We start from the raw sequence: 15,105 nt of genomic DNA, 5'->3' as shown, positions 1-15,105 counted from the left end.
ACCCCCCCCCCCACACACACACACACACACACACACACACACACACACACACACACACACACACACACACACACACACACACACACACACACACACACACACACACACACACACACACACACACACACACACACACACACACACACACACACACACACATACATACACACACACACACACACACACACACACACACACCATCCTCTGTGTCTGTAGGCCCTCTCTTTGTTGTTGTCCCATGGGGTTCGATTTGTATTCACACCTTAATGCAGTCCATTAACATGAGACTGACCCGCTGTTTGGAGCTTCAAGCATCAACAGGAAAAGGGCACATTTAAAAAAAATCTGCCGTATCGATTCGAATCGGATTATCCCCCAAAACGGCAAGTTTCCCTGGATGAACGTATGAGTGACTCCCTCACCCTCTCACCACAGGACGGTGTTCCCCAACCACACCATGCGACGGCAGGACGATGCCAAGCCGGGCAGCCAGGTGCAGATCTTCCTGGTGGGGATGAGGAGGAAGGCCATCCCCCTGCCCATCCAGCTGTTCTACCAGCAGCAGCCGGCCGGCCCCCAGATGATGGCCCCCGGGGAGGCTGTAGCGCCCCCCTCAGGTGGGCATGTGCACGGCGGTCTTCGTCGCTATGTAAAGCCGTGTTTCTCAGAGTGGTGGTGGTACTGGGGGGGGGGGCACAGTGAGACGGGATGGGAGGATGTAGTGAGGAGGGAAGCTGCGTCGCAGGCCGCAGAGGACCCGAGGAGAACCGGAGCGAACCGTCATACGCGTGTCGAACACGAGTTGTGACGAATGCATCCACTACTCATGCAGCCAAGTGGCGTCATCGTTTGTCAATGTTTCGGCGCCCGTCACGCACCTCTGAAGTGTCTGCATTACTTTGACGAAAAGGGTTGGGAATGGACCACTGACGTATCTGAACAAATAAAAGTTACCGAACTTTTTTCTCCCTCCGAATCCGAGGGCTTACTTGCGCACTCAGTGCAGGTGAGCCAGCGAATTCGGAAACAAAAGTTCGGAAAGGACAACTGTTGGTCGCTTTTGTTTGTTCGGAGGCATCAGCAGTCCTGGTGGTAGCGGCTCTCATTTTAATCATCTCATTTTGTGTGCTTGGGATTGTTCTCGGCTCCTAACACACACAAGCGTCTCCCCATTCCTGACCCACCCCCTGTTGTTCTTCCCCCTGCTCCGCCCACTAGTCCTGGGAGCCCAGCTGGTGCGAGGCCCGGCCGGCACCCCCCAACCCGTGGCGTTCACCCTGCACGAGCAGCGGCACCCGGGCCCCCAGCAAGGGGCCCCCAGCCCGCTGGCCGCCGCCACACAGCAGCAGCAGCAGCAGCAGCAGCAGGTCCGCCCGGGCCCCATGATCCAGATCCCCACGTCGACGGCGGTCATCCAGAACCACAGTCCCCAGACCCTCCCGGCTCCCCCCGCTCCTCACCCCCATCACCCCCAGCAGTCGCCGAGCGCGGCCCCCGTCACGCTCTTCAAGCAGGTGCCCCCCGGCCACGTCCTGACGGCCCGGGTGCAGGGCGTGTGTCCCCCCCTGGGGGCCACGCCCCAGCCGGAGGCCCCCAACGCCGCGGCCCCCTGCTCTTCCTCCATCCAGAACTTCCAGGTGGCCGGGGGCCAGGTGTTCACCATCGCGGGCGTGTCCAGCGCCCAGGGCTCGCCGAGGGTCACCTTCCAAAACATCGCCCCCAAGCCGGCGCCCCCCCTGCCGGGGGGTCTGGCGGCGACCGGCGCCGCCCCGCACGCTCAGCCGCCGCAGGGCGTGGTCATGGTGGGCGCCGCCCAGCAGCAGAGCCCCGCCTACCCGCCCGCCCTCCACCAGATCGTCCTGGCCAACCCCGGAGCGGCCCAGACGCTCCAGATGGCGGGGCAGCCCGGCTCCCCCTCGGGCTCCTGCCCGCCCGCCGCCCCGCTCCCCCACGGCCAGGCGCAGACGGTCAGCCACATGCTGTCCCTGAAGCGGCAGCAGCAGCAGCTCCAGGTCGTCGCCCAGCCGCCTCCACCTACCTCCGCCGAGTCCAGCTTGATCAAACAGCTTCTGCTTCCAAAGCGAGGGCCCAGCACCCCGGGGGGGAAGCTGATCCTCCCGGCCCCCCAGGTGCCCCCGCCCACCGGCGGCTCGCCGGCGCCCGCCCAGCAGGTGGTCTACCAGGCCAGCTACACGGCGCAGTGCCCCTCCCCGCAGCCCCAGCAGCTCAACATGCAGCTGGTCCCGGGGCCCCTCCAGGCCGGCGGCGGGGCCCCCCTCCAGGCGGTGCAGCTGCTCCCGGGCCAGGTGCTCTCGGCCGGGGCCCCGGGGGCCGCCACCATCATCCAGGGCCCCGCGGCGGGGGGGCAGGTCACCTTCACGGTGGTCCCCAGCACGGGCTTCACCACGTCGGCCGCTGCCGCCGCCGTCAGCCAGGGCGCTGTGGCTCCGGGCGTGTCCCCGCCCCCGTTCCCCACGGGGTCGACGCCCTACCACGCGCCGGCCACGCCCCCGCCTCCCCCTCCCCCGGGCCCGCTGAGGGGAGACAAGATCATCTGCCAGAAGGAGGAGGAGGCCAAGGACGCGGCCGGGCTGCACCTCCACGAGAGGAAGATCGAGGTGATGGAGAACTCGTCGGTGGCGGACGGCGGCTCCTCCAACGGCACGGCCAGCAACGGGGACCTGGCCCCGCCTGCCGCCAAGCTCCTGAACGGCAGGAAGTGCGCCGAGCCGGGCCTGCCGTCGTACCACTCAGGGATCGGCCCGGCGGCGCCCAACGGGCCGGCGACGGGGGCCAACGGGAGGCCGGCGACGGGGGACGGCGGCAAGACGCTGGTGAACGGCGTGTGCGACGTGGAGCGCGGCGACGGCGGCAGCGGCGTCCACAACAAAAACATTCCAAATCACGTGGCTTCCAGACAGTACGTGGGGAACGGGGAGGTGGGCGCGTCAGGGCCCGACTCCCCCCTCCCCGGCCCCCAGCAGGACACCGCCAAAGTCCCGCAGGCGGAGCGGCTGGCCAACGGGCCCCCGGCGGCCGCCAACGGCCCCACGGGGCCCGGCCACGCCCTCCCTGCCCTGAGACAGCGTCTGCTCCCCAACGCCTCCCTCCCTCCCACCGCCGCCATCACTGTTACCTCCCAGGGGCCTGGCGCCGCCGCCGCCTCGGCCAACGGCCTGGCCCCCGAGCCCCGGGGCCTCAAGCGGCCCTCGGACCCCGAGGACTGGCCCCCGGTGGTCCCCAGTAAGGTGGGCGTGCGGATCATCACCATCAGCGACCCCAACAACGCGGGCAGCAGCGCCACCATGGTGGCCGTGCCCGCGGGAACGGACCCAAGCACAGTAGCCAAAGTAGCAATAGAGAAGGCCTCTCTGCAGAGGACCTGCTCACCCCCACAGGCAGCTGGCCCCCTGGTGAGTCCCCCCCTCCCCCCGTCGTCGTCTACCTGAGGCCCCAGGCTACTCCGGCCCAGGTGGCTGAGTGCTGCTAGGCCGGGTGGTTTGTGGGTATTTTCATGTTTATTGTAGAAAACTTCTTTCCATTAGATCATTTGTATATACGGCTGTATAACTACAGGGAGGAAATGAAAATAGTTTCACAGAAAATGGGTTCTTTCTTACTTTATTTATCTGTGTTTTAGATCATTTCTTAATTCTGCATTTTAAAATCCTGTTTATAATGGAGCTATTGTTCACAAATATTCCACATGGTGGTCAAATTAGCCTTCTCGTTGTTTAGACATTGTGATACAGGTCCTCTTAAGTCTCAGTGATGGAGTGTATTGAACCACCCTGAAAGGCAGTGTGTGCCAACTGCACATCAATACTGGCAGTGAATGCTTTCCCCTCATCGCCTTAACCTCCTCAAGCTGAATCAATCAATGAAGGCTATCTGTAGGCAGTGTAAAACATTTAGTTTAAAACGTGTTAATCCATGCGCTGATCTTGACACTCGTCAGTGAGCGATTCACACTGCAGCGTGTCTACATTGTGCCCAAATCGCCCTGTTTTTAAATGCATTGTGATGAAATGTGTGGTTTCTATGCGATGGGTATATGCGTAGTAAGACATGCATTATTCATGTTTGGTTTTAAAACTGCCCGTCGTTTCATTGTGTGAATAAAGAGCAGGTTGTTTTCTCACTAGCTGATGCGAACTAATACCAAACACATGCTGTAGTTCTTATCGATCCATTAGCTCAGTGTCAAGGCGTTGGACTATCACTCGGTAGACTATGGTTCGATTCCCCGGTGAGCACATGGAGGTTAAAGAAGGCGGGGCCAGTTAAGACCATGTGGTCCCCACCGATACCTACCTTCTAGAGCAACGCATCTGAGTGAACAACCCCCGTCTGTAGGGAGGCCTGGGTTACTGCTCAGACGACAACAATACTAATTTGTATTCAGTTCAGGCCCACCGCCTCCATCTTGTCACCAAAAGAAACCATAAGTTATATCAAGATTATAGAAGTCTTGTGCAAAAGAAATCTCAAAGTAATGGTTCCACTATCTTGTCCCTGGGTTTTAACTATCAATGTTATTTGTCCAGACATTCCTCGTAGCACTGTACAGCCTACAGGTGCTTTAGTAACATGATAACATGGATGCTAAATGTTATTTTAATCGGCGTTCGAATTTCAGTTTCAATTTCAGATTTACTTTAGAATTGGTGTTAACAAAAACAAGGTTAAAGTGTGTGTGAGGTGAACTCTGTCCCTAACCCGTCTTTAAAGGGTTAAAGTGTGTCTGTGGTGAACTCTGTCCCTAACCCGTCTTTAACGGGTTAAAGTGTGTGTGAGGTGAACTCTGTCCCTAACCCGTCTTTAAAGGGTTAAAGTGTGTGTGAGGTGAACTCTGTCCCTAACCCGTCTTTAAAGGGTTAAAGTGTGTGTGAGGTGAACTCTGTCCCCAACCCGTCTTTAAAGGGTTAAAGTGTGTCTGAGGTGAACTCTGTCCCTAACCCGTCTTTAAAGGGTTAAAGTGTATGTGAGGTGAACTCTGTCCCCAACCCGTCTTTAAAGGGTTAAAGTGTGTCTGAGGTGAACTTTGCCCCTAACCCGTCTTTAAAGGGTTAAAGTGTGTGTCTGAGGTGAACTCTGTCCCTAACCCGTCTTTAAAGGGTTAAAGTGTGTGTGTGTGAGGTGAACTCTGTCCCTAACCCGTCTTTAAAGGGTTAAAGTGTGTGTGTGTGAGGTGAACTCTGTCCCTAACCCGTCTTTAAAGGGTTAAAGTGTGTGTGAGGTGAACTCTGTCCCTTACCCGTCTTTAAAGGGTTAAAGTGTGTGTGAGGTGAACTCTGTCCCTAACCCGTCTTTAAAGGGTTAAAGTGTGTGTGAGGTGAACTCTGTCCCTAACCCGTCTTTAAAAGGTTAAAGTGTGTGTGTGAGGTGAACTCTGTCCCTTACCCGTCTTTAAAGGGTTAAAGTGTGTGTGAGGTGAACTCTGTCCCTAACCCGTCTTTAAAGGGTTAAAGTGTGTGTGAGGTGAACTCTGTCCCTAACCCGTCTTTAAAGGGTTAAAGTGTGTGTCTGAGGTGAACTCTGTCCCTTACCCGTCTTTAAAGGGTTAAAGTGTGTGTGTGTGAGGTGAACTCTGTCCCTAACCCGTCTTTAAAGGGTTAAAGTGTGTGTGAGGTGAACTCTGTCCCTAACCCGTCTTTAAAGGGTTAAAGTGTGTGTGAGGTGAACTCTGTCCCTAACCCGTCTTTAAAGGGTTAAAGTGTGTGTGAGGTGAACTCTGTCCCTTACCCGTCTTTAAAGGGTTAAAGTGTGTGTGTGTGAGGTGAACTCTGTCCCTAACCCGTCTTTAAAGGGTTAAAGTGTGTGTGAGGTGAACTCTGTCCCTAACCCGTCTTTAAAGGGTTAAAGTGTGTGTGAGGTGAACTCTGTCCCTAACCCGTCTTTAAAGGGTTAAAGTGTGTGTGAGGTGAACTCTGTCCCTAACCCGTCTTTAAAGGGTTAAAGTGTGTGTGTGTGAGGTGAACTCTGTCCCTAACCCGTCTTTAAAGGGTTAAAGTGTGTGTGAGGTGAACTCTGTCCCTAACCCGTCTTTAAAGGGTTAAAGTGTGTGTGAGGTGAACTCTGTCCCTAACCCGTCTTTAAAGGGTTAAAGTGTGTGTGTGTGAGGTGAACTCTGTCCCTAACCCGTCTTTAAAGGGTTAAAGTGTGTGTGAGGTGAACTCTGTCCCCAACCCGTCTTTAAAGGGTTAAAGTGTGTGTGAGGTGAACTCTGTCCCCAACCCGTCTTTAAAGGGTTAAAGTGTGTGAGGTGAACTCTGTCCCTAACCCGTCTTTAAAGGGTTAAAGTGTGTGAGGTGAACTCTGTCCCCAACCCGTCTTTAAAGGGTTAAAGTGTGTGTGAGGTGAACTCTGTCCCCAACCCGTCTTTAAAGGGTTAAAGTGTGTGTGAGGTGAACTCTGTCCCTAACCCGTCTCCCCCTCCTGCAGCCCAGCGGCCCCCCTCCCATCGCCCCCGTCCCGGCAGGCAGCCCCGGGCCCCCTGCCGCCCCGGAGCCCATCAGGAAAGCAGGGCAGAACTTCAAGTGTCTGTGGCAGTCGTGCAAACGGTCAGTCGCCCACCTCTGTCTGTCTCTGTCTCTGTCTCTCTCTGTCTGTCTGTCTCCCCCCCACATCTGGTGGACACTGCCAAGTGTGATTCATTTCCGGTTGAATATATATACTTCAATGTTCCAGTAACGATAGATTAAAATGATATTATATAATTAAAGATAGTGGCAGAAGAGTTTCCTTAATACGCTGCTCACAGAAAAAGAATCCAGACTTTTACATGAATGGATTTCACGTCCAATCCATTCACTCAATCGCGATTCGGGGTTCACTTCCCTACTGAGTATACGGAGGTTAAAGAAGGCGGGGCCAGTTAAGACCATGTGGTCCCCACCGATACCTACCTCCTAGAGCAACGCATCTGAGTGAACAACCCCCGTCTGTAGGGAGGCCTGGGTTACTGCTCAGACGACTACAGCACTTTAAGGAGCCATACTATCTACAGTCTTCATGGGGGGGATTTGTAAAACGTAAAGTGTGCGTTCATCACCCTGACGACGCTCCTCTCTCTCCGCAGGTGGTTTGAGACGCCGTCGCAGGTGTTCTACCACGGGGCCACGACCCACGGCAGCAAGGAGGCATACCGGGGCCACTGTCTGTGGGAGGGCTGCGAGCCCTTCCCCCGGCAGAGACTCTCCTTCGTGACCCACCTCCAGGTGAGACCCCCCCCGGACGCGAACCGTCCAGCCACCGCCGTGGGACGCGACCTAGCGCGGCGCTACGATCAAACGGCTAATGTTTACACCAGACGGAACACCGGGGATCAACGCTGACGCAATCTCACTTTTTTTGCTTTACTTGCTATACTTTAACTTGGATACTTAACTTCTCGTGTTTACGTGCAGTGTTACATATTGTTAGCCTCATAGCATAATTGGTTGTATTTTAAGGTTACATTTTAAGGTTCATTTTTTATTTAGTGTCAAAAATGCCCAAGTCAAATAGATGACAGATAGTGATTATGAAATGTAAAAAGCACTCTGATTGGCTTAAGATAAAGCCAATGGGGCACAGTGAATCAGCACGTCAGGAGAGTAGAGTTAGGTTAGATATCACAATTTGCCCAAAATTTGACAATTCTGATATGAGGCTCACGATAACAATTGTGATTTGAGGCGTTCAGTATATATTTTTATTTCTCGAGTCCATAAAGCAACTATGTGTCTGCTGGGCTAAAACTGCTGTTTTGGGGTCGTTACCAAGGGCAGGTTGGGCTCTCTACCCGGGGCGGTTTGGGGTCTCTGCCCCAGGTAGCCTTAACCTGATCATTCTCCCGTCTTCCCCAGGATAAACACTGTTCCCGGGATGCGCTGCTGGCAGGATTGAAGCTGGAGGAGCAGTCCCAGAACAGCCCCAATCCCAACGCTTCCCAGTAAGTGCTGGTTCGCTGACTCGTCTTAAAACTCTGTCCCAGCCGGCTGTAAAGTTTTTATTTTGATTTTGCCGGGGCGTGTCTGCTCTCTGGGGAGCGACCCAGATCCTCACATATGTTCACGGCGGAGAAGTGTGACTTAACGGAACACGTGCGACCAACATCAAGTTATTCTGTTGCTATTTCCACTCTTACCAGCCATATGGGGTTTCTATTTTTAGCCAACACCTCTGAAGAAGTGATTACATAACGAGCTTCAGTTTGCATGGTGCGCTTTGGATACACATATCTGCTTAGCTAGAATAGAGTCCTGGCGATGGAACTAGAATAGAGTCCTGGCGATGGAACTAGAATAGAGTCCTGGCGATGGAACTAGAATAGAGTCCTGGCGATGGAACTAGAATAGAGTCCTGGCGATGGAACTAGAATAGAGTCCTGGCGATGGAACTAGAATAGAGTCCTGGCGATGGAACTAGAATAGAGTCCTGACGTGTGTGTGTGTGTGTGTGTGTGTGTGTGGTTGCAGGACCCCTCCGCTGGCCAGCAGCACCCCGCCCACGCGGCCCCAGAAAGCTATCGTCAATCACCCCAGCGCCGCCCTCATGGCCCTGCGCCGGGGGTCCCGCAACCTGGTCTTCCGGGACTTCACCGTGAGTACCCCCCCCCCCCCCCAGCTGACCTGCACAGTACAGAACAGGATGTCACATCGTTAGTGTTGGAGGTGTTAATAAGATGTGCTCTGTATAGAGGTTTTAGAGGATATATAAAGAGGGGATCAGGCTAATAAATCAACCCCAGTTCTAATGTTTTGATATCGGCAAAACATTTACGCCGATGTATATCGATGGAGGTTAAAGAAGGCGGGGCCAGTTAAGACCATGTGGTCCCCACCGATACCTACCTCCGAGAGCAACGCGTCTGAGTGAACAACCCCCGTCTGTAGGGAGGCCTGGGTTACTGCTCAGACGACTACAGCACTACTTTATCTGCAGTCTGAACTAGGGATGTTAACCGTTGATGACCGTTTGACCGATGGTTGACCGTATCAACATTAACCGATCAAATTCCCTAGTCTGAACTGATCTTAAGTTCAGGTCCAACGCCTCCATCAACCAATATATCGGTCAGGCTCTGATTTGATACTTAAGCTTTAAAAATAACGGAAATAATGCTTTGATGGAACATGACTGTGGATGTTGATGTTGAAGTGTGCTGTACTTCCCCCCCCCCCCTCCACAGGATGAGAAAGAGGGACCAATGACCAAACACATAAGACTAACTGCTGCCTTAACGTTAAAGAACATCGCCAAGTACTCGGACTGTGGTCGCAAGTAAGTCCTCCGGCACGCCCCCCGTCCCAGTCAGACCCGGGGCCGGTTGAACCGGTTTCTCCGCGTCTGGTGGGGGTTTAATGTTTGTCTGAGCCCAGCGGCCCTCATGTAAATTAGTAACGGCTGGAAAGGTTGTTTATGTTGACATTTTCTTACCATGCTTACATTCTGCCATCTGCCTCTCTTTTCTGCCCTCTCTGTGTGTGTCTCTGTGTCTGTCTGACTGTGTCTGTCTGTGTGTTTGTGTGTTTTGTCTGTCTGTCTTGCTCTCTGTGTGTCTTGTCTATGTGTCTCTCTCTGTGTCTGTCTGTTTCTGTGTGTGTTTGTGTGTGTCTCTTTCTGACCGTCTGTGTGTCTCTTTGTGTGTCTCTGTGTGTGCCTCTTTCTGACTGTCTGTGTGTGTCTCTGTGTGTGCCTCTTTCTGACTGTGTGTGTCTGTGTGTGTCTCTTTCTGACTGTGTGGGTGTCTGTGTGTGTCTGTGTGTGGCTCTGTGTGTGCCTCTTTCTGACTGTGTGTCTCTCTGTGTGTGCCTCTTTCTGACTGTGTGTGTCTGTGTGTGTCTCTCTGTGTGTGCCTCTTTCTGACTGTGTGTCTGTGTGTGTCTCTCTGTGTGTGCCTCTTTCTGACTGTGTGTCTGTGTGTGCCTCTCTGTGTGTGCCTCTTTCTGACTGTGTGTGTGTGTTTGTGTGCCTCTTTCTGACTGTGTGTGTCTCTGTGTGTCTCTGTGTGTGTCTCTCTGTGTGTACCTCTTTCTGACTGTGTGTGTCTCTCTGTGTGTGCCTCTTTCTGACTGTGTGTGTCTCTCTGTGTGTGCCTCTTTCTGACTGTGTGTCTGTGTGTGCCTCTTTCTGACTGTCTCTGTGTGTGTCTCTCTGTGTGTGCCTCTTTCTGACTGTGTGTGTCTGTGTGTGTCTCTCTGTGTGTGCCTCTTTCTGACTGTGTGTGTCTGTGTGTGTCTCTCTGTGTGTGCCTCTTTCTGACTGTGTGTGTGTCTGTGTGTCTCTCTGTGTGTGTGTGTCCAGGTTGGTCAAGAGGCATGAGAACCACCTCTCCGTGCTGGCCATCAGCAACATGGAGGTATCCACCACCCTCGCCAAATGCCTTTACGAACTGACGCGTGCGCTCCAGGCCTGAGGGCTGGGGGGGGGGGGGTCCGACCCCGGCTTCCTCACTCCGCTGCCCAGCCCTCCCCCTCACTCCCCCCCCCCCTCTCTCTCTCCCCCTTTCACCGGAGGGAGACGAGGACCCCGGATACTGTGGAGGGTGCTACAGGGGGCAGGAGGGACGCCCCACCCAGACTGAAGCCTGCCTCCCTCTGCCACGCCTGCTCGACCCCACCTCCTCCTCCTCCTCCTCCTCCTCCACCCTCAGACCCCCCCGCCCTGCCCCGCACACACACACACAGCGACACACACTCTCACTCGACAAACTGCCACGGGGGTCTTCCACCAGCGGCCCACGGGGGCGTGTGGGGGGGGGGGGGGGATCTAGAGACTGCTTCCCCCCACCCATCCCCCTAACCTGAGGACACCCTTCAACACGAGCACACCGTTTCCCTGGTAACCCTGACTGTTTTCATATGGCTGTGTGTTCAGTGATGGACGGACCGTGGGGGGGGGGGAGGACATGGGACGCGAGACTGGCGCAATTTAAACAAAAAAAATGTGTTGTTTTTTCGTTAATGTTCGTTTTTTGTCGTTTTTCCCCCCCCAAACCTTTTTTTTCAAAAACTTGGTAGCTTGTTTTTTTTTCTTACTTGAGTCGATATATTTTCACTTATTTATTATGGAAAAATGAAATCGCATTACAATTAATGAGATGAATCCTGTAAATAGTTGTGAATATATATAAAGAAAAAAAGGACGATGGTTTCTTGCGGAGGCAGCCACTGGAGTCGGGGCCCCCCTCCCGGAGCCGGACCCTCATTGGGTCGGCCCTTGGGGGCCCCGCGGCATCGCACGGGGAGGGCGGGGGGGACACAATATGGTGTGGGAGGGGTTTCTCGTCGGTTCCGTTCTGTTTTTTTGCTTTATTTTGTTACGATCCCCCTTCACGCGTATCCAATGTGATTCTATACTCAGCAGTGGATGAATGTACTTTAAAACCGTGTAAATAATTCTGCAAAGGTACTGATGCTGTCCAGCGAGGGAGGGGGGGGTTTAGGGGGACTGGCACGGGAGGGTGGGGGGGGAGGGAGGGAGGGGGGGGAGAGAGGAGACAGTTTAAGCGGGAACTGTGACATTGTTTTGTATGATAATACCTTGTAGAACTCATTTTGCTGGCTGAAAGAGTATGGAATAATATATCTCATGTCATTTTGTAGAAGAAAAAATAATCTGAAGGTTTTGTCCCCCCCTACACCCCTTCCCGGCCCCTTCTCTCCCCCCTCCCTCCCTCCCTCACACCCCCACTTTATCCACTGTTAGTGTTGCGTCATCAATTCGGCACGGTGTCCCCCTTAAACCCCCATGCGTCTCCCCCCCCCCCAAACGCAACCCTCCCCTAACCCTCACCCCCCCGGAAAAAAAACCCCCTCAACGTTTTTTTTGTATTTGTAAATCGGTTTAAATACATGGAGTTTTTATACAGGGTTTTTCCTGTGTTCTTCGCTTTATGTGCAGGTATGATATTTTCTTCACTACTTTTTTCTATCTTAATATAGTGTGGAGTTTTATTGTACTATTTTTTCATTCTTGATACATGCCACATTCCGGCGGTCGTTCTCCCGAGTCGTCCTCTCTCTCTGCGGTGTGTTGTGTAATATGATGATATGGGGGGGGGGGCAGCTCATGCCATCCTCATTTCACTCGGTAGGATGTGTGACTATACATAGACCTAACAGTCTGTTTAGAAATTGGCTTTATTTACTTTGGTGACTGTTTATAGTTTTTAAATAAAAGACTGAACATTTTGTCAAGCTTGTTTTTTTTTTTTTTTGGTTTCTTCCTGGGTGTTTTTTTGGCAGACTTGCATATTGCACCTTACGGTTAATTATGTTAATTTATTTTTAGATGTGTTACATTTATTAGTCATGAACGGAAACACTCTTCCACTATTCAAATGAACAAAGTGCATCTTAAGATTCATTTTAACCGTTTTTTTGCTTTTGAAATTGTGACTCCTTCATTTATCACTCCATGAATTATCAACCATTTGCTACAACCTGTTTCCACCAGATGAATCACTGGTTCTGTTGATCACCTTTTGGGCAAAGTGTGAAATTCGTTCAAGTCCCAGGGATTACCTCATTCATCTATCCTCAATGATAAATTATGATAAACCACAACCCACAGAATTATAATTTCCATGAACCGTCGGTTTCACGGTGAAAAAAAATCTGCTTTCTCGGCTCCTCTTTTCTTTTGGACGAGACTTGGAAATGCAAAGTTTTACCGCCCCCTACTGGACAGAACTCAAGTTTGCCATTTAAAAACATAAAAATCTAAGAACTTTTCATACCACTCAACCATTCATAGGAATGTATCAAATGGTTCATACCTACTCATCCACATCTCGTTGACGGTGTAAATCCGTTTGTTTCATTTTAATGTTCCTTGCCTTGATATTCTTCAAACATTGTTGCCATGATCTAATATTGCGAATGTCCTTTGTTTCAATAACTTCCAAATGTTCTGTAAATAATGTCTAGAAGGTAGAATTGTTGTAGACATTTGGACTGAAGTACTCAGGCGAGCCGTTAGATGGCGCCTGGGACCCGCTGGAGGGCGCCTTGGATCCGCTAGAGTTCGGCAGTTCCAAGACGGGCCGCCAGGGGGCGACGCGCCTCGTCCGGCCAGCTAACATAATACACCAGAAGAAGACAACATTAATACACCAGAAGAAGACAACATAATAATACGAGAAGATAACATAATAATACACCAGAAGAAGATATTATAATAATAGACTAGAAGAAGAAGAGCCTGACAGCTTCTGATGCCGGGATGTGGACGATAGGAGAATTAAGAGCGGTGCTCCATCACCCGGTCATCGGGGATAACGCGGAGATGAGGGGATATATTCAACAAACCATCTCAGAGCACCAGGAGGGAGTTTCTCTGTTACAAGGAGAGAATAGCCGGCAATGCAAACTGCTGACCGCAGCCTGGAGTCCCCAGGTTCGCTTGGACAGAGCAGGTTAGGATTCCCAGATATTAATAATCATATTGTAATGAATCAACAGAAGCCTAACAAAGATTAGCATGGATTCCCTTGAGGGTAGATGTATTGTTTAATTTCATGGAGGTAATGCGGTCCCAGAGCTGATGCTGGGCTATTAAGGTTGGATGATTGTAGCAACAACAGTAAAACGACCATGTCATGTGTTGTTGAACACCGAATGTGACCACGGCTTGCCCTTACTCACGCCGTCGTCCATCATCACCTTCTCTAATGTTTTTCTGTGTCTGTATATCCACGGTTCCTGCAGAGGTCCTGCAGCACACGGCCTGCAGAGAGGCGCTTTCCCCCTGTCTGGCCCAGGAGGAGACATGGACTCCAGGCACACAAGTCAAAGAGGAGGAGGCGGAGGAGCCAAAGGCCCCAGGCCTACAAGTCAAAGAGGAGCAGGAGGAGCTGTGGATCAGCCCTGGGGGAGACGGTGGTCAGGAGACGAAGGAAGAGGACGTCATCCAGGACCCGTCCTCTCCTGGTTCCGTGAAGAAAGAAGACGATGATGAAGAAGAACTCGCTCTGCCTCCACCTACAGATCCAACGGAGGCTTGGCTGCCAAACGGGGAGTCTGAAGCAGACATAAAGACAGAACCACAGCCTCGGCCCTGCTTGTTGGACCAGTATGAGACAACCGAAACAGGCGTGAAGGAGGAAGCAGGTGCAGAGAGCGGCTCCGGGTCAGGAGTCCCAGTTGGAGACTTGTGTCCAGACTTGGACTCTGAAATGCGGATTGGACGACGAGCCAAATTCGTGGAAAAGCTTTTCCATTGTCCGGTGTGTGAACTCAAATGCGTTTCCAAAGCTCACCTCCGAACTCACATGAGGGTGCACACGGGTGAGCGACCGTACTCGTGTCCGGACTGCGGCAAGGCGTTCACCACTAAGGGCGGGGCCAACAGACACATCCGGGGGATCCACCACGGAGACAGACCCTTCCGCTGCGAGTTCTGCACCTTCAGCTTCACGTTCAAGTCGGGTCTGAACCGACACCTCCGCGTCCACACCGGGGAAAGGCCGTTCACCTGCTCTTTCTGCGGCCTCAGCTTCACGCAGAGCGGCAATCTGACCACACACATCGACGTCCACCATAGAATAACGTCCGTCAAATGCAAGATGAAAGCGTGACGGCTTAAAGACCCCTCAGCGGGAGATTAGATCTCTGTTCTGTTTATAACATGTTATTGTATTGTGCACGTTTATTAAAGGCAAGATTCTTGTGCTGTTGCTCAAAAATCAGGAGCTCTTTTTCCCATCGATTTGAGGTCAAGGAGATAAACGTAGACCACGGTTTTGAACTCGGTCCAGTATCGAGTGTGAAACGGTGCATCATTTCCTTCGGGGCATCGGCCCACCATCAATCATTGTCGTCTATAAGTGCTTGTTTTTAATTGTTTCTTCTTGGGTTTTTTTTTTTTAAATGGAAAGACCTCCCGTCTTCCACTATTCAAATGAGCAAAGTGCATCTCAAGTGGCATCTCTAATGCTTTTCACTCCAGGAAATATCAACCATTTACTACAACCTGTAATTCCAAATGAGAGTCACTGGTTCTGTTGATCACCTTTTGGGCAATTTTGGAAATTCGCTCAAATCCCAGCAATGACCTCATCATCTATCCTCAATAATGATAAATTATATGATAAACCAGAACCCACAGAATCATAAT

At 52.3% G+C, this 15,105-nt stretch overlaps 2 protein-coding genes across 2 annotated transcripts in view; both read left to right on the top strand.

Annotated features, from left to right (window-relative positions):
* arid2 (AT-rich interactive domain 2) overlaps positions 1-11,410 on the top strand; it is a 27,571-nt gene extending 16,161 nt beyond the window's left edge. The window contains 9 exon segments of the mRNA XM_079735254.1: positions 306-411; positions 413-617; positions 1,219-3,413; positions 6,445-6,563; positions 7,082-7,220; positions 7,851-7,936; positions 8,463-8,586; positions 9,176-9,267; positions 10,291-11,410. Of these exon segments, the coding sequence (XP_079591380.1) occupies positions 306-411; positions 413-617; positions 1,219-3,413; positions 6,445-6,563; positions 7,082-7,220; positions 7,851-7,936; positions 8,463-8,586; positions 9,176-9,267; positions 10,291-10,402 (3,178 nt within the window). The 3' untranslated portion in view covers positions 10,403-11,410.
* A 1,761-nt stretch (positions 11,411-13,171) lies between these two features.
* LOC307074306 (uncharacterized protein) lies at positions 13,172-14,566 on the top strand (the record flags this gene model as incomplete). The annotated part of the gene is made up of 2 exons (XM_079734325.1): positions 13,172-13,405; positions 13,698-14,566. The coding sequence occupies exons 1-2, from the start codon at positions 13,213-13,215 to the stop codon at positions 14,564-14,566; spliced, it is 1,062 nt and encodes a 353-aa protein (XP_079590451.1). The 5' UTR covers positions 13,172-13,212.
* Between the last annotated feature and the right edge of the window lie 539 nt (positions 14,567-15,105).

The sequence above is a fragment of the Pollachius pollachius genome, assembly GCF_949987615.1.
Source record: "Pollachius pollachius genome assembly, chromosome: 4".
In the NCBI taxonomy this organism is placed as follows: Eukaryota; Metazoa; Chordata; class Actinopteri; order Gadiformes; family Gadidae; genus Pollachius; species Pollachius pollachius.
This window is presented reverse-complemented; position numbering and strand designations above follow the sequence as displayed.